This window comes from Sander lucioperca, chromosome 11 (genome assembly GCF_008315115.2).
Source record: "Sander lucioperca isolate FBNREF2018 chromosome 11, SLUC_FBN_1.2, whole genome shotgun sequence".
NCBI classification, from domain to species: domain Eukaryota; kingdom Metazoa; phylum Chordata; class Actinopteri; order Perciformes; family Percidae; genus Sander; species Sander lucioperca.
Window position 1 is genome coordinate 26577498 of NC_050183.1, and position 19762 is coordinate 26597259.

Sequence of the window (19762 nt, forward strand, 5' to 3'; positions counted from 1 at the left end):
AATAAAAGAATAGCTTTAATGTAAGTGATCAACTGGGGACGTTTCATGGTGATATACTGTATATTAGTTAAACATGTTAACCCTATTCACCTGTAGTGTCTCCCCTTAAAAATGTCATGGCATTTCATTTAGGAGAGCCAGTTTCATGGTCCTGGTTTTGTGCATGCTGGCTCACTGTCATAGCTTACTGAGCCATCGTTAACATTTGTTTCACCTGTGCTTTCCCACCTATGACAAGTCAAAATTTCTATCATGAAAAATGTTGTCAAGATGGCGCTTAGGCAATAGTTTAAAAACGAAAGTTGTGACAGGAACTTATGAACTAGGATGAAGAGCTGCTACCCCCAGTTCATATATATCGCTCTAATATTTCCCATTTCAACCAAATTCATGTATTTTTTCATCTGCTCAGTTGTGGGACCTCAACTCAGCCACAGGAGGGAGCCTGCATCTCATGTCTCAATCCAAAATCTTAACCTTTCAATCTGTTCCAGTAGTTTGCAGCCAAGGGAATGAGTCAGAATATCATGCCACCGTTTTATTTTTTACTTCTACTGTAGTACAGCTCTTCCTTTGATAACAAATGATGGGTTTAATGACCTATGGTGTGCTAAATCTTTGTTCACGTGTGGGTGGAAGTGGGAGGATGGAAGTGCTGAGGAGAGTGATACAGATGAGTGTAGTGAAGCTGATGTCTGACAAAATCCTCAGCATTTTAATTTGGAGTTGGATTTCAAAAATACAATTTGCTGCATGGGAGTCAGCTTTCCCGTCTCTAAATCTATATGCAGCATAAAGATTAGAGGTAGAGCCACGGTGCTGAAATGGACATAATGTGTAAGTCTCAGTGATTCCAGGTCTCCTTGACAACTGTAACATGGCAACAATCACTCTGTATACAATGCTGTGTTCCCTCTTGCATGCAGAGCTCAGTGAGTCCAGTTTATATCTCTTTTATTCATTCCCTTCTCTCCTTGCTGGCATTTGACTATTTTACTACATACCATCCCCATGGATACAACAATAGCTGAGATTTAACGAACACAACATGAATCAGCAAAATCTAACCCACGGAGTTCTGAATTTGTGTGGTCATGACTTTGTCCTAGGCTTGTTAAATTTATGCTTTCCTCTTCATTGTAATAATAATAATGATGGGAAGGCTAGTGTAATTAGAGAACCAACAGAGGCAAACATGCAGTGACTCTCTCAAGACTCAAAAAAGCTATTTATTTAGCTCTCAAACCTGTGAGAGTGGCAGTTAAACATCACTACTACAGTTTATTTACATGTGTTCTACAACAGTATTTTTTATCTTCTCTTTTCTGTTTGGTCTTGTGAAGAAAAATTCTATATCATCCTATGGATAAACTAACATCATCATTAAAATTGTTGTCATTCTCGCTGTTTTCCTCTGCTGGACGCACACGATGATCCCTCATAACATTGTCCCGCCGGCACTCTGGCACCTTCACACCTCCTCCGTTACTCCCATCGCCCTCTCTTGTCCACTACTTGTACTACCCTCTCTTTGTTGGTATACTACATCACCTTCCAGCTACCTCTGTTAACCATCTAAGCATCCAGCTCTCCGCGGCACCCGGTCACAGCGCCCCCAGGTCGTGACACGAGCGGGACTTCTGCCTCATGAACTTGCTCACTTCTCGCTCTCGCGGGTACCGGGGCACAAGGCCCGACAGGAAACGTTTGGCACGGGAGGTGATGCTCTCCCGTTGGCTGCCGCTCATGTCCTCCGCACTGGTCCCCGGGGGCCAGGGGGACTGGCCCCTGGTTAGCCGCACCGCGCACTCCAGCAGCTCCTGAGTACGGTGGTCCAGAGAGGCAGAGATCTCCAGATACAGACAGTTAAAGAGAGCGGCGCTGGACATGGCCTCTGAGGGAAGAGAACGGGAGGACGGGGGAGAAGATGAATAAAAGGCAGCCGTCAGAGCTTTTAAGATTACATTTAGGGTGACAGCGATCAGTGTTAAGGTGCTCATATTATGCTAATTTTCAGTTTCATAATTGTATTTAGAGGTTGTACCAGAATAGGTTTATGTGGTTTAATTTTCAGAAAACACCATATATTTGTTGTACTGCACATTGCTGCAGCTCCTCTTTTCACCCTGTGTGTTGAGCTCTCTGTTTTAGCTACAGAGTGAGACATCTCACTTCTGTTCCATCATTTTTGGGAGTCGCACATGCGCAGTAAGTACTGCTAGCTAGTCAGTTGCAGAGTATGAGGGCGTGCCATGCTAGCAGCTAGGTGAGCATTATAACGTGTTACAAAGTGACCACGTTTGTCTGTGAAGTAAAGGCTGGACTACAGTAGAGCTGTTTGGAGCAGTTTGTGAACAGTGTTTTCTGTTGGAGATGGTAAGTCCCTTTAGGGTGGACTTTGGGCTTTTTCACTTTGTAAACCTATAACGTGCACAAAAAAGATATATAACACTATAAAGGAAAGGGAAAACGCCAAAAAGCATAAAATGAGCACTTTAAGTGCAGCAAAGTTAGAGATTCACTGAATCTTTGTAGTTACTTTGTATACGTTATCACAAAACCCCATGTGATACCCCTCCTATTATCACCGTGACACAGAGTCTAACACTAATTACACAAACCATGATGTAATCAACAAGCCACAAAGGGGTGAAAAACAGCTAGAGGTACGTAGTTTTAAATGTCTGGGTTATTTTTCAATTTTAGTGGGTGGACAAAATAACAGAAACAACTTTTAATATAGCAGAACCAAAGTCACTCATTGTAAATTTCATTTAATTTAAACAAGCTAGCTGTCTGGATTTACCCTGCAGAGATCTGAGGAGCAGATAGCTAAGTGCAGCCCAAGACGAATGTGATTGGTTTAAAGAAATGCCAATTAACCACAGCACGTTTTTCTCCCATCCCGGAATGCTGTGTGGACTAGCCAGACCCTCCTCCACAGCGCTGTGGAGGAAGGTCTGGCAAAGTGAGACTAATTTGACACTGACCTGAATGACACCTGGGGACCACTGTCTTAACTTACATAGCATAGAATTCATAAGCTGGAAATTCCAGAACAGGTAGTATGGTAAAGATTAAAATATGAAAGGTGCACCATACCTTGAGAGGTGACCTCACGCGTGCGAACGAGGTCACTCTTGTTGCCAACGAGGATGATGGGAGTTTGGGGCTGAGTCTCTCTCAGGAGAAGTCGGAGTTGAGCAGTGCGGTGGAAACTCCGCCTGTCAGTGACTGAGAACACCAGCACACACACCTCACACTGCAGAGCCGACAGGTCCTGAGTAACAGAATGAGACAGACACACAGTATGTTTCAACACTGTAGTTGCCATTTAAATATACTATAAGGAAACTGACAGATAAGTCAGTGTATCTCTATGGTATGATATTTGCACTAAAACTGGGTTAGCGCAAACTGAAAGCAACCAAATGGGAGCTCATCATCACACTCAAGAACCAACCAGAATCACTGAGAGTGACACTCGAGTCCAAACTTTTATTTCAAATGGACTTGTGAAACACTCTACTTTCCATTGCTCGGATAAGTATTGCTGTGAAAGCCTCATGTGCAGAATAATAGTGAAAGTGCTGCCTGGAGAAACAGCAGACAATTGACTGCTCTATCTAAAATCCCCAGTGGTTTAGGGGGACATTACTACTGTGGATAGCACCGACTGCAGAACACCTCTAATTCTTTCTGACAAAAAATAAAATAGCACTGAGTGAATCCTTCATACTGCGTAGACAACTGACTGAACCTCAGCCTGTCTTTAGTTGGAGCTGCCATGGTCCATTGACTTTTCATTTAATTTGGATGAAGTCCAGAATTGAGCACAGAGCAAAGCCACCTTTTGCACTCTAAAGCCCTATTTGCACCAACCTAGTATTACCTGGGGCCCTCTAGTAATTTTAAATAATTGCAGAGGTCGTCTGTGATCTTAATTCCGTGCGAATCTGCCATGTCAGTAATTTGTCATGTAAATATTCCACCGCAAATTACCTACCAGATTTCGCCAAACACTTGTTATAATATTAGCCCCGTGCGAATCAGCATCTGGGTGATTTGGGGTTGTATCGGCTGTTTTGGGAATAATAAATGAAAGCTTTGACAGAGCCTTGACATCATATCCGGGGGATAATGTCAGTAAATTTGAGCACTAGCACTCAAGTAGAATTTTATTTGCCCCCAGAGGTGCAATTGGTTGTGCAGCAGTGATAACACAAGATCAATCAAATGCAACATATAATAATAAAAAGTAGTAAAAACATAAAGTAAAAAGCCGTATTTACCAAGTGTGGTTAGGTGGTCAAGCTGATATTACCGTTTTCTATCTGAGTTCAGCAGTGAGATGGCTGAGGGTATGAAGGAGTGGTTATATCTGTTGGTTTTGACTAGTGGGTATTTGAAGCGGGAACCAGAAGGTGCAGTGGGTGGAGCTGTCAGACAGGATGGATTCTGCTTTCTCTAACAACTGTATCAGACTTTTCTGTTGAGTACCTGTGATACTGCTACAGACCTTGATCACCTTTGTTAATGCATTTTTATGTTTTAGGTTGAGAGAAGCATAACAACAGATGAAGGAAAAAGTAAAAATGGACTTGATAAAAGATCTATAAAACAAAGTCATCAGGGACCTGTCAACTTCGGACTAAGCCAGCTTCCTCAGACAGAAGAAAGGCGCTGCTGGCTTTTGTTACACAACATATTGGTGTTACATTCAAAGCTCAGCATATTATTAATTATAATGCCCAAGTACTTGTACGATTCAGCGACTTCTACATCGTGACCATCGATTGTGGTGTTGGCAGGGTTGGAGTGATGACGTCTAAAATCCATACACGAAGTTCCACTTGCGGGATTGCTAGAGTGCCGTCGGAAATTCCGCCGGATATCACTTTTTTTTGTCCAGATGTCCGTTACCTTCCTTTCTTAGTGTTGGAATTTTAAACTCGGGTGGATTTATGAGGACTATGGTTAACTGCTCCTCAGATCTCTGCAGGGTAAATCCAGACTATCTAAGCCTGGTCCTACCAGACTCTGGTACATTTCATTGGTACAGAGAGTCTGGCCACTCTCCATTGACAAGTGTTAACTTCCTTGAAGGCGGGTACTCTGGATCTGCCCAGAGCCACTCTGGATCTGCCATGACCAATAGCTAACGTTTGGTTGTGACGTTGGCTTAGCGTTGCTAGCATTAGCCTTAGCCAACTCCTTCACCACTAACGGAGTGCGCTGGAAAATCAAACTTTTCCCGAACCCCGTGGGGAGGAGGGCCACAACATCATGGCCACCAACAAAACTCAGTAAAGATTGTTCTTGCTCGGGCTTTAACTTCTGGATATTCGGCAGCGTCGCCACAACGGACCGAATGGCTTCGCCCGCCTCTTTCTCTGCCGCCATTACGGAACTACAACTCAAGCTAGCGCACAACCTCAACGTCATCGTTCTCAGCCACTCCCTCTGTTCGCTGATTGGACCGGTAAGAAATTGGCTGGAGAAAACCCAAGAATATACCGCAAACCCAGACGATGTACTGAAGGAAAATTAAAATTGAGCGGAAGTACGTAGGAGGGCGGAGCCAGGCTAAGACTTTCTGTCCAATCGGAGTTTTCTGTTGCACAACTAAAACAACTTTTGAACGTACACATGTTCCACCAAAACAAGCTCCTTCCTGAGGCTATTTTGCAGCAGCACCGTGGCTCCTTCCACCAGTGAGATTGAAAATCACTACCTCGTGAAGTTTGCAGATGATACGGTTATTATAGTTAGTATACGGTTAGTCTCGCTTTGCCAGACCGTCCTTCACAGCGCTGCAGAGGAGTACATTTTCAATCTCGCACAGCCATTAGTGTACAGGACGTATAGGAGAGGAGAGAGGACAGCCCTGAAATCACATGAGGTCCCCTGGTAATACTAGTCCTGTGCGAATAAGGCTTAAGTAAAGATACAGACGTAATACTATAATTATAGTATGACAACTACTTATAAGGTGATTACAGTGTCTCTCACAACAAATACAGCTCATTATCCAAAGAGTAACACATGCGAATCCCCACATCAAAAAAGACAGATTGTGTCACGAGTGTGTTTTTCTCACACATCCACCTAAATCAAAAAAACATTAATGCAGTCATTTGGCACATCTGCTCTGTGGGCAGCTCGCTCTCACACACATCCACACACAGATGCCTCTGAACTGCACTCGAGGGAAAAGAGGAAAAGGTTTGCAAAACAACCTGATAATGAGCTTTCCTCAACCCGACGCAGCAGATTTATTGTCCTGTTTTTGCCACGGCGTTCCTCTGAGCTTGACATCAATTTTCTCCTATAGTGACGTCAAGTACAATAAACAATCCAATGTGCTGCAGATATACAATATGAACTCATCTAAAAATATGCTGCATACACAGTAAGCATCTGTTTATGTACTGTAGTTTCTTTCATTTTCTTTTTGTTTACCCATTTGGTGTTTTACCTTGTCCAATCGACAATATATGTTCCCTTTAATCTCATTTCTTATGCTATATGTTCAAATTTATGTATGAGGGGATGGATGCTGTTGATTTTTCATCACTCGGCTAGAAATCCAGGTACTAATTTCCCAGTTTATCGCCTGATAAAGCACACACATTATCATGTGCAGCACTGAAGTGTAGCTTCAAATAAAGAAAATAAATTTAGGCTGTAGGAAAAGTAAGTTAAGAATCCAAACTGGAACAGTATATTTTGAGTGCCTTCGGAAAAAAATTCCAAGGATTCGCCAGTCCTCTGGCCCTCTGACAAGACCAGATGTATAAATGCCAAAAAGTAACTTATCACACTATACAGCTGCAAAGAGGGCTCAGCGGCCTAATGAGGGAGCAGAGAGCCGGGAGTGTGGGGACGGGGAAGTGTTGTTTGGCTCACCTGTCTCCAGTTGTCGTAGATAATGATGGTGCTCTCCTCGTCATCCACGGTGACTATGCGCACGTAACCCTCCCCTAAGCACAGAGAGAGCAGCAGTTAGGTCTCACATGGGACATGGGTGCTGTGATTTATTTACCTGCTGCTCACTGTTGAAAGCACTCTAGCACTCACTGCATTATACTGCTCTGTTGGGCTGAACGATTTATCATTTTCAAATTAAATAAGATAAATGCTGGAATAATGTTACATTTCACAGATTGTTTACAGAAATGTCCTATTTTCAGTTGATTTTTCTTTCATTTTTTATTTAACATGATCATAGAAGGTGCAATATGTAGCTAAAAAAGAAAAACGCAAATCGAATCTTAATCGCAATATCTGGCAGAGAAATTGCAATTAGATTTTTTTCCACTCAAATCGTTCGCCTTACTGCTCTGCATTAGTCCAGTCAAACACACAGCTTTGTACCTTCGGAATCCACAGACGCAGTACTGTCCATGTCCCCAGCGAGGGCGAGGGCCAGTGAAGACTTCCCCACGCCGTTCTGCCCCAGCAGGGCGATCCTGTAAGGCCCATCAGGTCTGCCCTCCACAGCCACAGTCACAGTGTCATCCAAGGCTGGGCTGAAGCTGATTGGTGAAGCAGAAGGTCCAGCTGCACCTGACGTCCAATCGCAGTCATCGTGGACAGCTTCTTCTCGTCTGAGCTGGTGCTTTATAGGCAGAGGAGTGCTTCCTCTGCGAACGGTCGGGGACCAGGTGCTGGGCAGAGTCATTCTGTCACACTGGAGGAGAGAGGGACATGGAGAGACACTCTCTTCATTGTATAACATGTAAAGCTAGTCTGTGTTCACATATGGTGTTTCTAATATAATACTAAAAAATCCAGCACACAAAGCCTTTGCATGATATTGTGATACTCCAGCTATTTAGTATTTAGCACCTTTAAAAATCAGGGCACTCGCAGCAGAGGCAATGATATCCTGTCTTTTTGTTGCTTGCATAAAGCTTCAAAAACACTGGATCCTACAATTCCCATAGTACAACTCAATAGTGTCTTTGCCCACTGTCCCTAGCTTCTTAAATCCTACCATCTTTTAGACTTCACGCCCCCTAGTTTTTTTTCCCTATAACAGAGGCTTTCTGTGCCCAATCCAAAATAACTCTGATGACATCATCAGGGTAATTTCCTAATTCAGAGATCTTCAACAGCGGGTCCGGGACCCCTAGGGGGTCCTCAGAGTCACTGCAAGGGGCCTCCAAATTATTGTTTATTTTTGAAAGTTTTTTCAAAAATTAAAATGTCTTAACATGACTCCAACATATTTTTAGTAAATATAAATCCCCACTGATGATAGACTTACTGGCCTATATGGTAGTCACTAAGATAGCCATCCACAGTGAAACATAAAAAGATGATTTATAAAATCATGCCAAAAATTATTTTATTAGCTTAGTATTCTATGCAAAAAAGGTATGTATAAAGGCTTTAGGCCACCCTATACATTATTGTAGGCCCAGTTTAATATGGAACTTTATTTCATACAATATGTAGTAGGGGGTCCCTACTCCGTCTCTTTTTCAGTTAAGGGGTCCTTGGCTTAAAAAACATTGAAGACTTCTGTCCTAATTAAATTGACAAAGCTCCTCCACAGACACAGAAAACAATACAACTTTTTTTTGATATGCTGAGTAGTCTCGCATAGCCAGACCTATGCTGCACTGTGTCAGCGCTGGAGTAAGGTCTGACTACACCTGTTTATCATTCTGGGATAGGGTCAAAAACGCTCTGGCTTGTTTGCATTTTTTTAAACCAATCAATTCAATTCAATTTTATTTATAGTATCAAATCATAACAAGAGTTATCTCAAGACACTTTACAGATAGAGTAGGTCTAGACCACACTCTATAATTTACAAAGACCCAACAGTTCCAGTAATTCCCCCAAGAGCAAGCATTTAGAAAGACAGTGGTGAGGAAAAACTCCCTTTTAGGGAGAAACCTGGGACAGACCCAGTATCTTGGTAGGCGGTGTCTGACGGTGCCAGTTGGGGGTGTGATGAACAGTGGCAATAATAGTCACAATAAAGATAATGGAACTATGACTAGCAATAGTAGTTGTAGTAGTTCATGGCGTAGCAGGGCACTGCAGGGCATAACAGGACGTAGCAGGGCGTCGCAGGACGTAGCAGGGCGGGCGTAGCAGGGCACTGCAGAGCGTAGCAGGGTGTAGCAGGGCACAATCACAATTGTCTTGGGCGGCGCTAAGCCCTGGTTGCAGCGGTGCCCTTGCAAAATAGATAGCGGAGATAGCGAAAGGGGAGGAGAATGCCTGACATCCGACGCATGAGAGATTGCTGGATGTCTTTATCCCAGCACTGTACATCCGGTAGTATGACTACAGGCTGAGTAGCATCCCTCATGACGAAACTTACCTTGGTGTATATCGGTTGATTGCCTCATTTAAAAAAAAATAAAATAAAAAAGTGCCACATTTATTGGCCACTTGGGGGCAGCAACAAGCTGTAAACACAACACTGATGTTTTGGGCAAACTTGTTAGCAAACAGTTAACTATTTACACACATAATACACATATGGAGCAACATTAGCATTCATTTGGACTCATGTTTGTGTAAATCCAATATGTGCTCTCCTTTTAGCTCTGTTTTGGTGTCCACTAACTCTTGAGGGAAATGTCTTTTTAGCTGCTAAACGGTCCACTTTGTCTGCCGTATGGTAGCATACAGTGGGGTTTTACACGTTTTTCTAAAAAAGCGCTGCATAGCCTATCTGCATCCAAAAACAATGCTTTGAGACGGGTGAGAGCAAAGTATTGGGTTGTGGTATCTGACTATTTACCATTGTGATCTAAGTTTTTGGTATAAGGGGGATGCATGAACTTTACTCTACATTTACTGAGAACATCTGGAAATTGTTAACATGAGTAGGGGTCCCCCCAAGACAGAAGAGACCTTTTTTGGAGTTGTGCCAGATAACAGGCATTGATTGGATAGTTATCCGTCCAATGATATACTTACAAAATTACGTCCTATGTTGATACAATGCATTGAGATATATACGTTGTCCACACAAAGAAAGGTCAGAGCGACAAATTTTGAAGATTGGGTCGGTCGTCTCTCCAGATATCCATGGGTCTGTAAATTGATGCTGAAAACTCTGATGTAATAAATCTTTTTATACCAAGAGCAGTGTCTACAAAGTTCCTTCTCCATACAACGGCAACACAGTGCTGCAACTGAAATATACCACAGGGTCAAAACCAAATAATTAGTTGAAAGGATGCTAAAAAGCTGCATAGCCTACAGCTGAGGGGAACAACAGAGTCAGGTGATACTTCTGTGTGGAGTTATCACTAACAACACCTTTCACATTACACATCATCATTTAATCCATTGTTATTATAAAAATATGGACTAAAGCCGTTTTAATGACGTTTCGATAAGCAAAAATCTATTCAATTAGCCAAAAAAGTTGGATTTAGTGATTAAAAGGAGAAACTGACTCAAATGCAGGACACCCCTCCCGGCACCACCACTTAGGCTACCTAAAACACACGCACGCACGCGCGCGCGTGCACACTCTTAATTCATTTTGCCCCAAAACCGGATTGGTTAATTGAACACTGGATATTAGAGCTGTTAGCCCCGAGCTCGCGCAGCCCGGTGCATCTTACCCATGATCTTACCTTGGCCGCCTCCTCGTTGTGGAGCCTGTCTTCGGGCACATCTGTCGGCATCTGCAAACTGAAATCAAAACGACCGACAATATAAGGACTCCCAAAACGCACAGCAACGCACCCAACTGCTCACCCCCCCAGCCCCACTCACTTTAAGAACCCCAGCCCGAGCACGGTATGATCTCTCACCTGTCACGCGGCTCTCTCGGCAACCAAAAAGTAAGCACGGTCTCTTTCTCTCTCTTTCTTGTCTCTCTCGCGCGCTCTCTATTCCCTCTCTCTCCTGCACTCTCTCCCTCGATTGAAATCTGTTTCTACCTCTCTCTACTATATCACTCTGTCTCCTCAGGTTAGGGCCCAGGTCCAGTTCTGCAGTCAGCACCGGCATTCATCACCGCTCTCTCTCTCTCTCTCTCTCTCTCTCTCTCTCTCTCTCTCTGTCTCTGTCTCTCTCTCTCTCTCTCTCTCTCTCTCTCTCTCTCTCTCTCTCTCTCTCTCTCTCTCTCTCTCTCTCTCTCTCTCTCTCCAAACTGACAATGACTCACTGACTTGACATGTATGCTTCTCCAGATTTGGATTTTCTGCAGAGGAGAGATGAAACTAGCGACCCGGAGGACTCCCTGACACCCGGAGGAGTGTTTGCGGCAGAGTGCGTCCAGCTCAGCAGTAAAAGTAGAGCCGTTGTGATGGAAGTCAGGCAGGCAGACAGGCAGGGAGGGAGCAGTAGGCTACTGTGGAAAGATGCTCATTGTCACGAAGCTCTAATTGACCTCTTGAAGAAGGATGCGATATGAAAAGTGGCCGCTAGTGGGCAGCCCAACACAGGTCTTCTCCTCACTAATTGGTCGTGTGTGTGTGTGTGTGTGGGGAATGTATTGATTTGAAATGGGTCATGTTTGGTAGACAGAGGCATGACAACCAACCAACCAACCAACCAACCAACCTACCTGCAGGTCTATAAGTCTGTCTATGCTGTTGAGGACACACATGACCTTTTCAGTGGCTCATTTACATTTTATGAAATCAATTCATTTCTAGTCCCTGGTCCAAGGAGTGTGTTTGGACATGTTTTCTGTCAAAATGTGAGTGTGACCATGAGCTGTGGTGCGTCCCTCCCACACAAAGCCACAATAGACTCCGGCAGTGAGCAGCCAGGGCGCTATTATAGCCCTAATCCCGCTCCTATTATACAGGCCAGAGAGAGAGCGAGAGACACAGAGAGGGAGGTAGAGCTGAAGATGAGGTCATCCCAAACAGTGCACACCCAGGGTCACTGCCTCACTATAGAGGGACAGAGATAAAGAGAGGGATGGAGCAGGGCATGGGGGCTGCAGGGCGAACTGCAGAGAAAAGGCCTGCGGAAGACTGAAAGTGGCAGATGCCCAGATACGTGAATAGAAAAGAGATAAGGTTAAAACCTGAATGGAAGGTGCACAATAACACAGCATGACAGGGATGGTAAAGTACTTTGTTTATTTCATGTGCATATGAAACCACACTACAACAGGAGCAAGAAACCATGATAATGGCCATCATATTTGTAATAATGTTAATTCTAATCACAAATGGGTAAAATAATAAACTGTAGGAAAGTAAAAATACACGCTAATGGAATAAACCCAGTAAAGTAAAATAATTAGAATCAGTACATAAATAAACAATAAATACTGAATAAATAAGTGAATAAATAAACAATTTATTTAACCTACACCCAAACAAAATAAATATCTCTAATGCATGAACCCTGGCAAAGATTCCATGGGACAGTTAAGAAGGTGTCTCCACAAAGAGATTTTTTGCATTTTTTTCATTTATTTTTTAATCCCTGCACCGTTAATTTTCTGTTGCATCCGTAGCCCACAGTACCCGAATCCACAGTGACCAGCTCTGTGGTGCTGCATGTTGCATAAATATGGTGACCGTCCCTGTAACAGAGGTGTTCAATTTGCCCAAAAATAGCCTCTCTTGTCTGGAGAACTGGACACAACCACACAAATCATGCCACACTCTTTTTGCCTGCTGCGATGGGTTGTTTCCTCTCTTTCACCATATGCGGTCGCTTTAGTTCAGCACACTACCAGCTCTCTGTATGTAAAAAAAAAAAAAAAAAACATTTTTGAGAGCAAACGGCAAGTCTTTCCTGTCACTGTTAATGGCTGAAAGTCGCCATTTCTAACTAGCAAAAGGTAGATTTCTTTGGTAAAACACGAGAGCAATATCCCCACTATTCATATAGCACAATCACTGGAAGATCCCCATGAAAGGTATCCTTGTACATTCTTTAATCTATGATTCTTATCTTACAAAGAATAACAAGTCTTGGTGAGCTTAAACACTTTGGTAGGCAACTGTGAAATGTTAGCTGGCAAATACAACTGCATGCCGTGGATACTTTATCCAAGCCCATACCACTCCACATCCAGCACCACTGCACTACTCAGACCTCTGCAGCTTTAGCAGCGTATTATAAAAAAAAAAAAACACACACAACTACAGTTTGAGCCTCACACTCATTTGGAGAGTACATTGCAGCTATATAATATTGCATAGATAATATGTTCAGCAGTGTCAGGGACTATGGATACGTTTTAATGCAAGATAACGATTTTTCGATCCATTTTTCATAGTCTTATTTTTCCGCTGGTGCACTCTCAGCCAGTTTTTGTGCAACTATAATTCACAGTGAAGTAAGAGCAGTCCACAAAGCAGCCTAGAGCTGAGAGTCTAACCCTATGAATTAACAGTCAATTCCCCTTTAATTACTCAAGAGTGGATTTCACAGTTGTATCGCCCCAGAACTGCCTGCCAATGTCTCTCGTTCACTTTCTCTCACAAACACACATGCACACACACGCACACGCACGCACACACACACACACACACACACACACACGCACACGCACACACACACACACACACACACACACACACACACACACACACACACACACACACACGCACACACACACACACACACACACACACACACACACACACACACACACACACACACACACATCCTTGTTTTCTTCCCCAAGTCTGATTACTCATCATTGATTGATTGCTCCACATTGGCTGGTTTCTCATTCCTCTGTTTTCTTTCTTCCTCTCCCTGTGGGTTAAACTCAGAGGAAGTAGTCAGGGGGCGGGGAAGGTGGGTTGCTGGTGCGGGTCGGTGGGACGTCGCCGCCGATGCCGTGGTTCGTACTGAGGAGCTTCTCGTAACGAGCCTTGTAGGCGTCTCTCTCCCTCAGCACTCGAGTCAGCTCACACTGTAGCTGATCCAACTGAGGAGGAGAAAACAGCTTTTGCTGAGCCACAGTGCAAAGCTGTCCACTTATTATTCATGCCATAAAGTGCCAGATATGTAAGGGAATTTAGGATTGTCTGAATTTCCAAATCAAAGATGAGATTCGGGATTAAGTTTGGGGTCAGAAAAGCTTGGATGAATTATCAAGCTTGTCAGTGGGAATCATAAACACGAGACTGTCCTTCCCCCGAAAAACGCCCACATAAGTCGTTTGTTGAAGCTGCAATTATGACTCATGTTTACGTTTATAATGGCGACGCCGTGTAGTGGCTGTAGTAGTTATAACGGTAGCAAAGCAGAAAAAAATGTGACGAAGAATAAGAGCGCCAATTTTCGGCATAAGGAGGTAGGTTGGTGTGGTGCATGGGTCAAACAAACACAGGCCTTTCACCCAGGAGAGAGGGGTTTGTGTCCTGTTTCAAAATAAAAGTACACAGTGAGTTGTTTTAACTTTATGGAACAAACGGAGCTACGTCACGTTCCACGTCACCTGGGTAATTGGAAGTAACTTAACGTCTGATTTTAACCCAAAACCACAATCTTTTTCTAAACATAACCAAGTGTGCCTAAACCTTACCAAACTACGACCGTTTCACAACATTAATGGTGGTTTTAAAACGGCAACCATTAATAATTAAGTATTTCCTGCCACCGCTAGGGGTGCTTATTTAAGAAACGCTCCTGTGGGTCGTATTCAGGGCTTTAAATTGACACCCGCCAACCCACCAAATGCGGGTAAAATATTACTTTGGCCGGTAACATTTTAAAGTTACTAATTGGGCCGGTGATGAATGAAGCGAAGCGTCTATTTGAATTGAAACAGAATTTAAAAGCAGGCTGCAGAAATGTTTCCAGATTGGTCTGTTTTGCGGCAAGACATTTGCGCAGTATTGTGTGTGTCTTTGGCTTGGAAACATACAACACTGCTTGTAGTACTAATCCTACATTTCCCATGAACACTTTGTCGTGACGTGTCATACAACCGCTAGCTACGTGCGTAGCGATTACAAGCTACGCTGAAATGGAGAAGACAAACAGAACGAAGCCAAACAAATCAGAGGAGCTGAAAAGTAACTAAGTAAAGTTAGTTAGGAAAAAAACAAACGTGGCTAGTGGAAAATCTGATTGGCTGGTAACTTTAAAAATCTACTAGCCGTGTTGGCTGATGATGAAACAAGTGAATTTAAAGCCTTGGTCGTATTAGAGGGTAGGAATAAACGACCAATATCGTCCTATGGTTTGGAGGACTTGTATGGAAAGCCAAACGTGTTGTTTACGTGTGAGAAATCACGTGTATTTGAACTGTTTGGCTTTCCATAGTGTGTTGACGCAAGCATGTGCGTGTAGGCCTACCTGTTGTGTGAGCACATGTTTCTCTGACTCCAGAGCGTGGCGATGCTGTAGGCGCTTGTAGCGGCAGGACTGGGCATAGCCGCGGTTCTTGAGCGTGCGGCGTTTCTGCTTCAAGCGCACCACCTCATCCTTACTCACTCCCCGCAGGTGTCGGTTCAGCTCCCGCACTGACAGGCTCACCAGCTGCTCATCAGAGAAGCGGTCATTCACCCCGCACTGCTGAGCAGATGGAGGAAACACACAGAGATGCTGGAGTTTAATGTTGATTGGCAATTTGCTGGAAATGATTGATGAGTTAGATGAGTGTGAAGTTGATTTAACCATAAATATATGAGATGATTCATGTCATGTCTCATGTGATATGACTGGTGGACATGTGTTATACTGGGTGTGTGTGTGTGTGTGTGTGTGTGTGTGTGTGTGTGTGTGTGTGTGTGTGTGTCTGTTGGAGCACATTTCGGCACCACGTGTCCATAATCTGTCATGTAATCTGACTAAGTGTGGGCGACAGTTATCAGGATTATGCACAGCAATAATAGCCGATATTATCATAAGCTCACACTGTGCTCCACATAGAGATCCACCCAGACATCTTGATCAACCAGAATACAGATGACAACGTTTATTTAGCTACCTAATTAAAATCACATTCTGCATTTAAGCCTTTTTTCCTTAAAGCACCTTTGGTCATTTAAAGTGTTAGTTCTTGTGTTATTAATCATTATTTTAATTGGTTTAAAGATTAGGAAATGGCTTGTGGAAATGTTTGATGCTTGTTATAAAAAAATGTCTGTGAAAGAATTATGTGTAAGATCTAAAATAAAAAAAGACACCAATAACCCCCTTTTTAGCATTTATAAGCAGAACATAAACATTTAATAAAACACTATAATGCAGTCGTAAGCAGATATAAGTTTATTAATGTATTTTTCGACAACTTTAACTCCTATCGGCACCAATAAGTGGGGTATGAACAGATAATGAAGAACAATATAGTAAAACACAGTTAAGGATATAGGATTAGGATAAGAGAAGTGCTGACAAATGCCGCACATTAATAAACACCTAAAAGATGTCCTTTTATATGATTACAACTACGTTATAGTGTGTTATAAGCCATGTATTAACAGTTTATATAGTGCTTATGAATGCTCAATGGGGGTTGGGGGTATAATGCAATGTTTTTTTCATGGGAAATCAAGACTTCCCTCAAAGACAAAGATTTAGCTTCACTTATTGTTGCCATGCAGAGAGCGATCCCTAAAGTGATGCTTCAGATAGACAGAGACATTAATAACCATATTATAATGTCCTAATCCTAATCCTTCATTGCACAATCCCTCTCTCCTTCCGCTCAGCCCTCTAACCCTCTAAGTGTCACTGTTCAATTCTTTCACCTCCAAAAATCTCCCAGGTTGCACTAAAAACCTTTTAATAGTCACGCCTTTTAATAATCAACTTCTTTATTCCTTTTCTTTATCTACTAATGGCATATTTGTTATTATTATTATTATTATTATTATTATTATTATTATTATTATTATTATTATTATTATTATTATTATTATTATATCTTCTTTTTTACAAAAGTTCTTTTTTGTAAGTTTAATAATTTTTATTAGTTGTTTTTATTCTACTTATTTATACATATGTATTTTATGAATTGTTTTTAACAATCTACCGGATACGTACTTATTAGCCACTTTTATTTATTCATCTTTTATCTTAGTATCTTTTGGTTTTTAAGTGTCATGCCTCTGGTGTTTCCTCACTTATGATGGCGTTTCCTCAGCTCGGTTTCTGTTTTTAGTGAATTAATGTTTCTTCGATTTAGGGGTGGGTGGATGAATGGGGCTGGGGGGGGTATTGTATGTGTGTATATCTGTGTGTGTGTGTGTGGGGGGGGGGGGGGGGGGGTATTGTATGAAGCACTTTGTGCCACATTTACATATATGAAAAGTGCTGTTTAAATAAAGATTGATTGATTGATTGATTGATGAACGCTTCCCGTCTAGCATCCACCTATCTCAACTAATCCACACTGATGAGCCTGAAGTGTGTACCTGACTCATCTGTGGGTGGTGATGATGGTGATGGCTGCCATGCATGGGGTGGTGCGGGTGGTGCTGATGATGGTGATGCTGGTGGTGATGAAGGCGGCCCTGGGGACTGAGGGGTTGTGGGTAGGAAGCTGAGGAAGCGGCGGCGTTGGGGAGTGAGGAAGGTGCCGATGAGAGGAAGACGAGCGGGCGATGGCACATGTCTGTCCCTTTGGGGCAGGAGATGTCAGCTCCGCTGTCGCTGCTGGAATCTCCCAGGTTGCTGCTCGAACTCTGAGAAAGGCCTGGAAACTGAAGGGGGGGGGGGAGTAGAGTGGAGAAGATATAAGTCAACTCTTTTGTGACAGCATTCTGTATAAGAAAGAAGAATCATCAAGTAGAAATGATTGTTGATGACTGTGATTGTTACCAGGCCTGTATCCAGGATTTTAGCAATACTGAGGTCCACATTTTCTTTTTTTTTTCCTGCTCTAAATGTGCACATTTTAAGAGAAGTTTGGAGATCAACTATGGTAAAACAGTAGCTTCAGATGCCACACTAGTTGAAACTATATCCAAAAACCACTGCCTTGACCAAAGATCGCATAGTTACGACAAGATAATCCACTTCACCGCCTACTCAGTCACCCACAACCCACAGACAATGACGGTGATGATGATTAGTGTCCTAAATGGTAGATACGGCCATGATTGTTACCTGTGAGCTGACAGCTGCAGCAGCTGAGTTCAGTAAAGCCTCCACAGCATCCTCACAGCCCAAAAAGCCATTGACGGGCCCCTTCTCTCTGTCCCCTCTCTCTGGCACTCCTCCCAGGGCCCCCAGCAAAGTGGCGGGCCCTGTCACCTCCCCTCCAAACTGTTGCTGCAGTGCTGCCAGCCAGATGAGGTCCTCCAGCGAGGCCGGGGTGGGACCCTGAGGCCCGCCGTGGGCCGGGCTGCCTTCCACGTTCCCTTGAGAGCCGGAGCTGATGCCGGAGGTGAAGCTGTTGGAGATGGAGAGGGGGAAGGAGATGGAGGAGGATGACGAAGAGAGGGAGGAAGAGCCCGAAGGCGGTGGGTGGGCGTCGCTGAGCGTCGGTGAGGGTGGCAGCGAGTTGTAAGGGCTGGAGCTCAAACTGGAGTCCTGGGGAGGGTGGCTGGTGTACGGAGAGCTGGCGGGGTCTTGGGGGAGGCCAGATTTGGGATACACACATGGTGGAGCGAGCGGAGGAGTGTCAGATTTCACCTCAAACTTGAGGAGGTCAAAGTCGTTTAGGTACTCCATGGCCAGAGGGCTGGGGGGGAGAGGGGGCATGGGGAGGGAGGGAGAGGACATGGCGTCTACTACTGCTGCCGCTGCTACTGCTGCTGCTGCCGGGAGCTTCAACAGGGTCGTTCCGTGTGTCAGGATTGTTGGAAAGTCCACTCCTCTGCCTCAGTGCAGCTCATAGACAGCTGCAGTGTTGGTGTCAGGACGTAGACTGCTGGGTGAGTCTCCTCTGTGAAAAACTTTACGTCCCCTTGTCCTTGTCTCTGTTTCTTTTGTCCTGAAGGAAAGATGGAATAAAAAGAAAGGGTTTGGGAAACAGGGGAAAGAGAAAGGAATGGCGTTACATATTTTTTCAGGTATAAATCCATTAAGAAGACTAAAGACTAAAGCCTTTTTGGTACCACTTTCTAATTATGCATCCTTTATAAAGGGTTTATAAGCTGCAACTAATTGACTTTATTAATTATTAAAAGAGTAGTACACCGATTTAGCATAAGATTGTGGGACTCTCGATGGACAGTTAAAAACAATCGCAGCAGCAGAACCAGAGATATTGTCTTTTCTTGCCAAAACCTGCCGCCTACATTACCCACACTGCAACTTGACCACAGACAGTTCTGTTGCAGAACGGAGGGTGTTATGCTATATTAGTAGCAGCTAACGCAGCCGCTAGCCTCAAGCAGGCTACAGAGGTCTGGCAAACTCCCTTCTTTCTAACTCCACCCCCCCCCTCACATTTTTTTTTCATTTTCATAGTCTTTAGCACCAACCAATGCTGACTCACTTGAGGACATTCATCCGACTTCACGCCCCTCCCTCTGGAGACACGAAAGGCTTTAAACAACTTTTTTTTCCACATATACAGAGGCACTTCGTAAACAGACTTTGTTGTGTACAATTGATGGAGTTCTCCTTTAATCATTCACTAATGCTTTACAGATAAGTTATAAGCCATTAATAAGAATAGCTTTTGGTTGCCAGATTGTGCACAATCCTCCACCATTATACTTGCTTTGTCCTTTTGGCTGATTCTTATAATTTAATCAGAAACCACCCTTAAAGGTCTAGTGTGTAACGTGTTTAGTTGTTCATTATCAAAATCTGTGTTGCCCATTCACAAACTGTCCTTTTTCATGAATATTTACAACCACCATCAATTCCAAGTATTCCTTTTGGCTTGAAA

At 43.4% G+C, this 19762-nt stretch overlaps 2 protein-coding genes across 3 annotated transcripts in view; both read right to left on the reverse strand.

The window, feature by feature from the left end:
• Nucleotides 1–1206: 1206 nt before the first annotated feature.
• On the reverse strand, nt 1207–11273 carry LOC116058811 (GTP-binding protein REM 2-like). The gene is made up of 6 exons (XM_031311719.2): nt 10797–11273; nt 10617–10674; nt 7378–7693; nt 6910–6983; nt 3103–3280; nt 1207–1894 (listed from the first exon to the last, which is right to left on the reverse strand). The coding sequence occupies exons 2-6, from the start codon at nt 10665–10667 to the stop codon at nt 1605–1607; spliced, it is 909 nt and encodes a 302-aa protein (XP_031167579.1). The 5' UTR covers nt 10668–10674; nt 10797–11273; the 3' UTR covers nt 1207–1604.
• A 788-nt stretch (nt 11274–12061) lies between these two features.
• The window catches only part of nrl (neural retina leucine zipper), a 9945-nt gene continuing 2244 nt past the window's right edge, over nt 12062–19762 (reverse strand). The window contains exons 2-5 of one of the 2 annotated variants that reach the window (XM_031311717.2): nt 18028–18856; nt 17334–17621; nt 15271–15486; nt 12062–13894 (exon numbers count right to left, since the gene is read on the reverse strand). In XM_031311717.2, the coding sequence (XP_031167577.1) occupies nt 13733–13894; nt 15271–15486; nt 17334–17621; nt 18028–18645 (1284 nt within the window). In that variant the 5' untranslated portion in view covers nt 18646–18856 and the 3' untranslated portion in view covers nt 12062–13732. Of the gene's footprint in view, nt 13895–15270; nt 15487–17333; nt 17622–18027; nt 18887–19762 lie in introns of those variants that run through there. The other variant, XM_031311716.2, reaches the window with a different exon arrangement.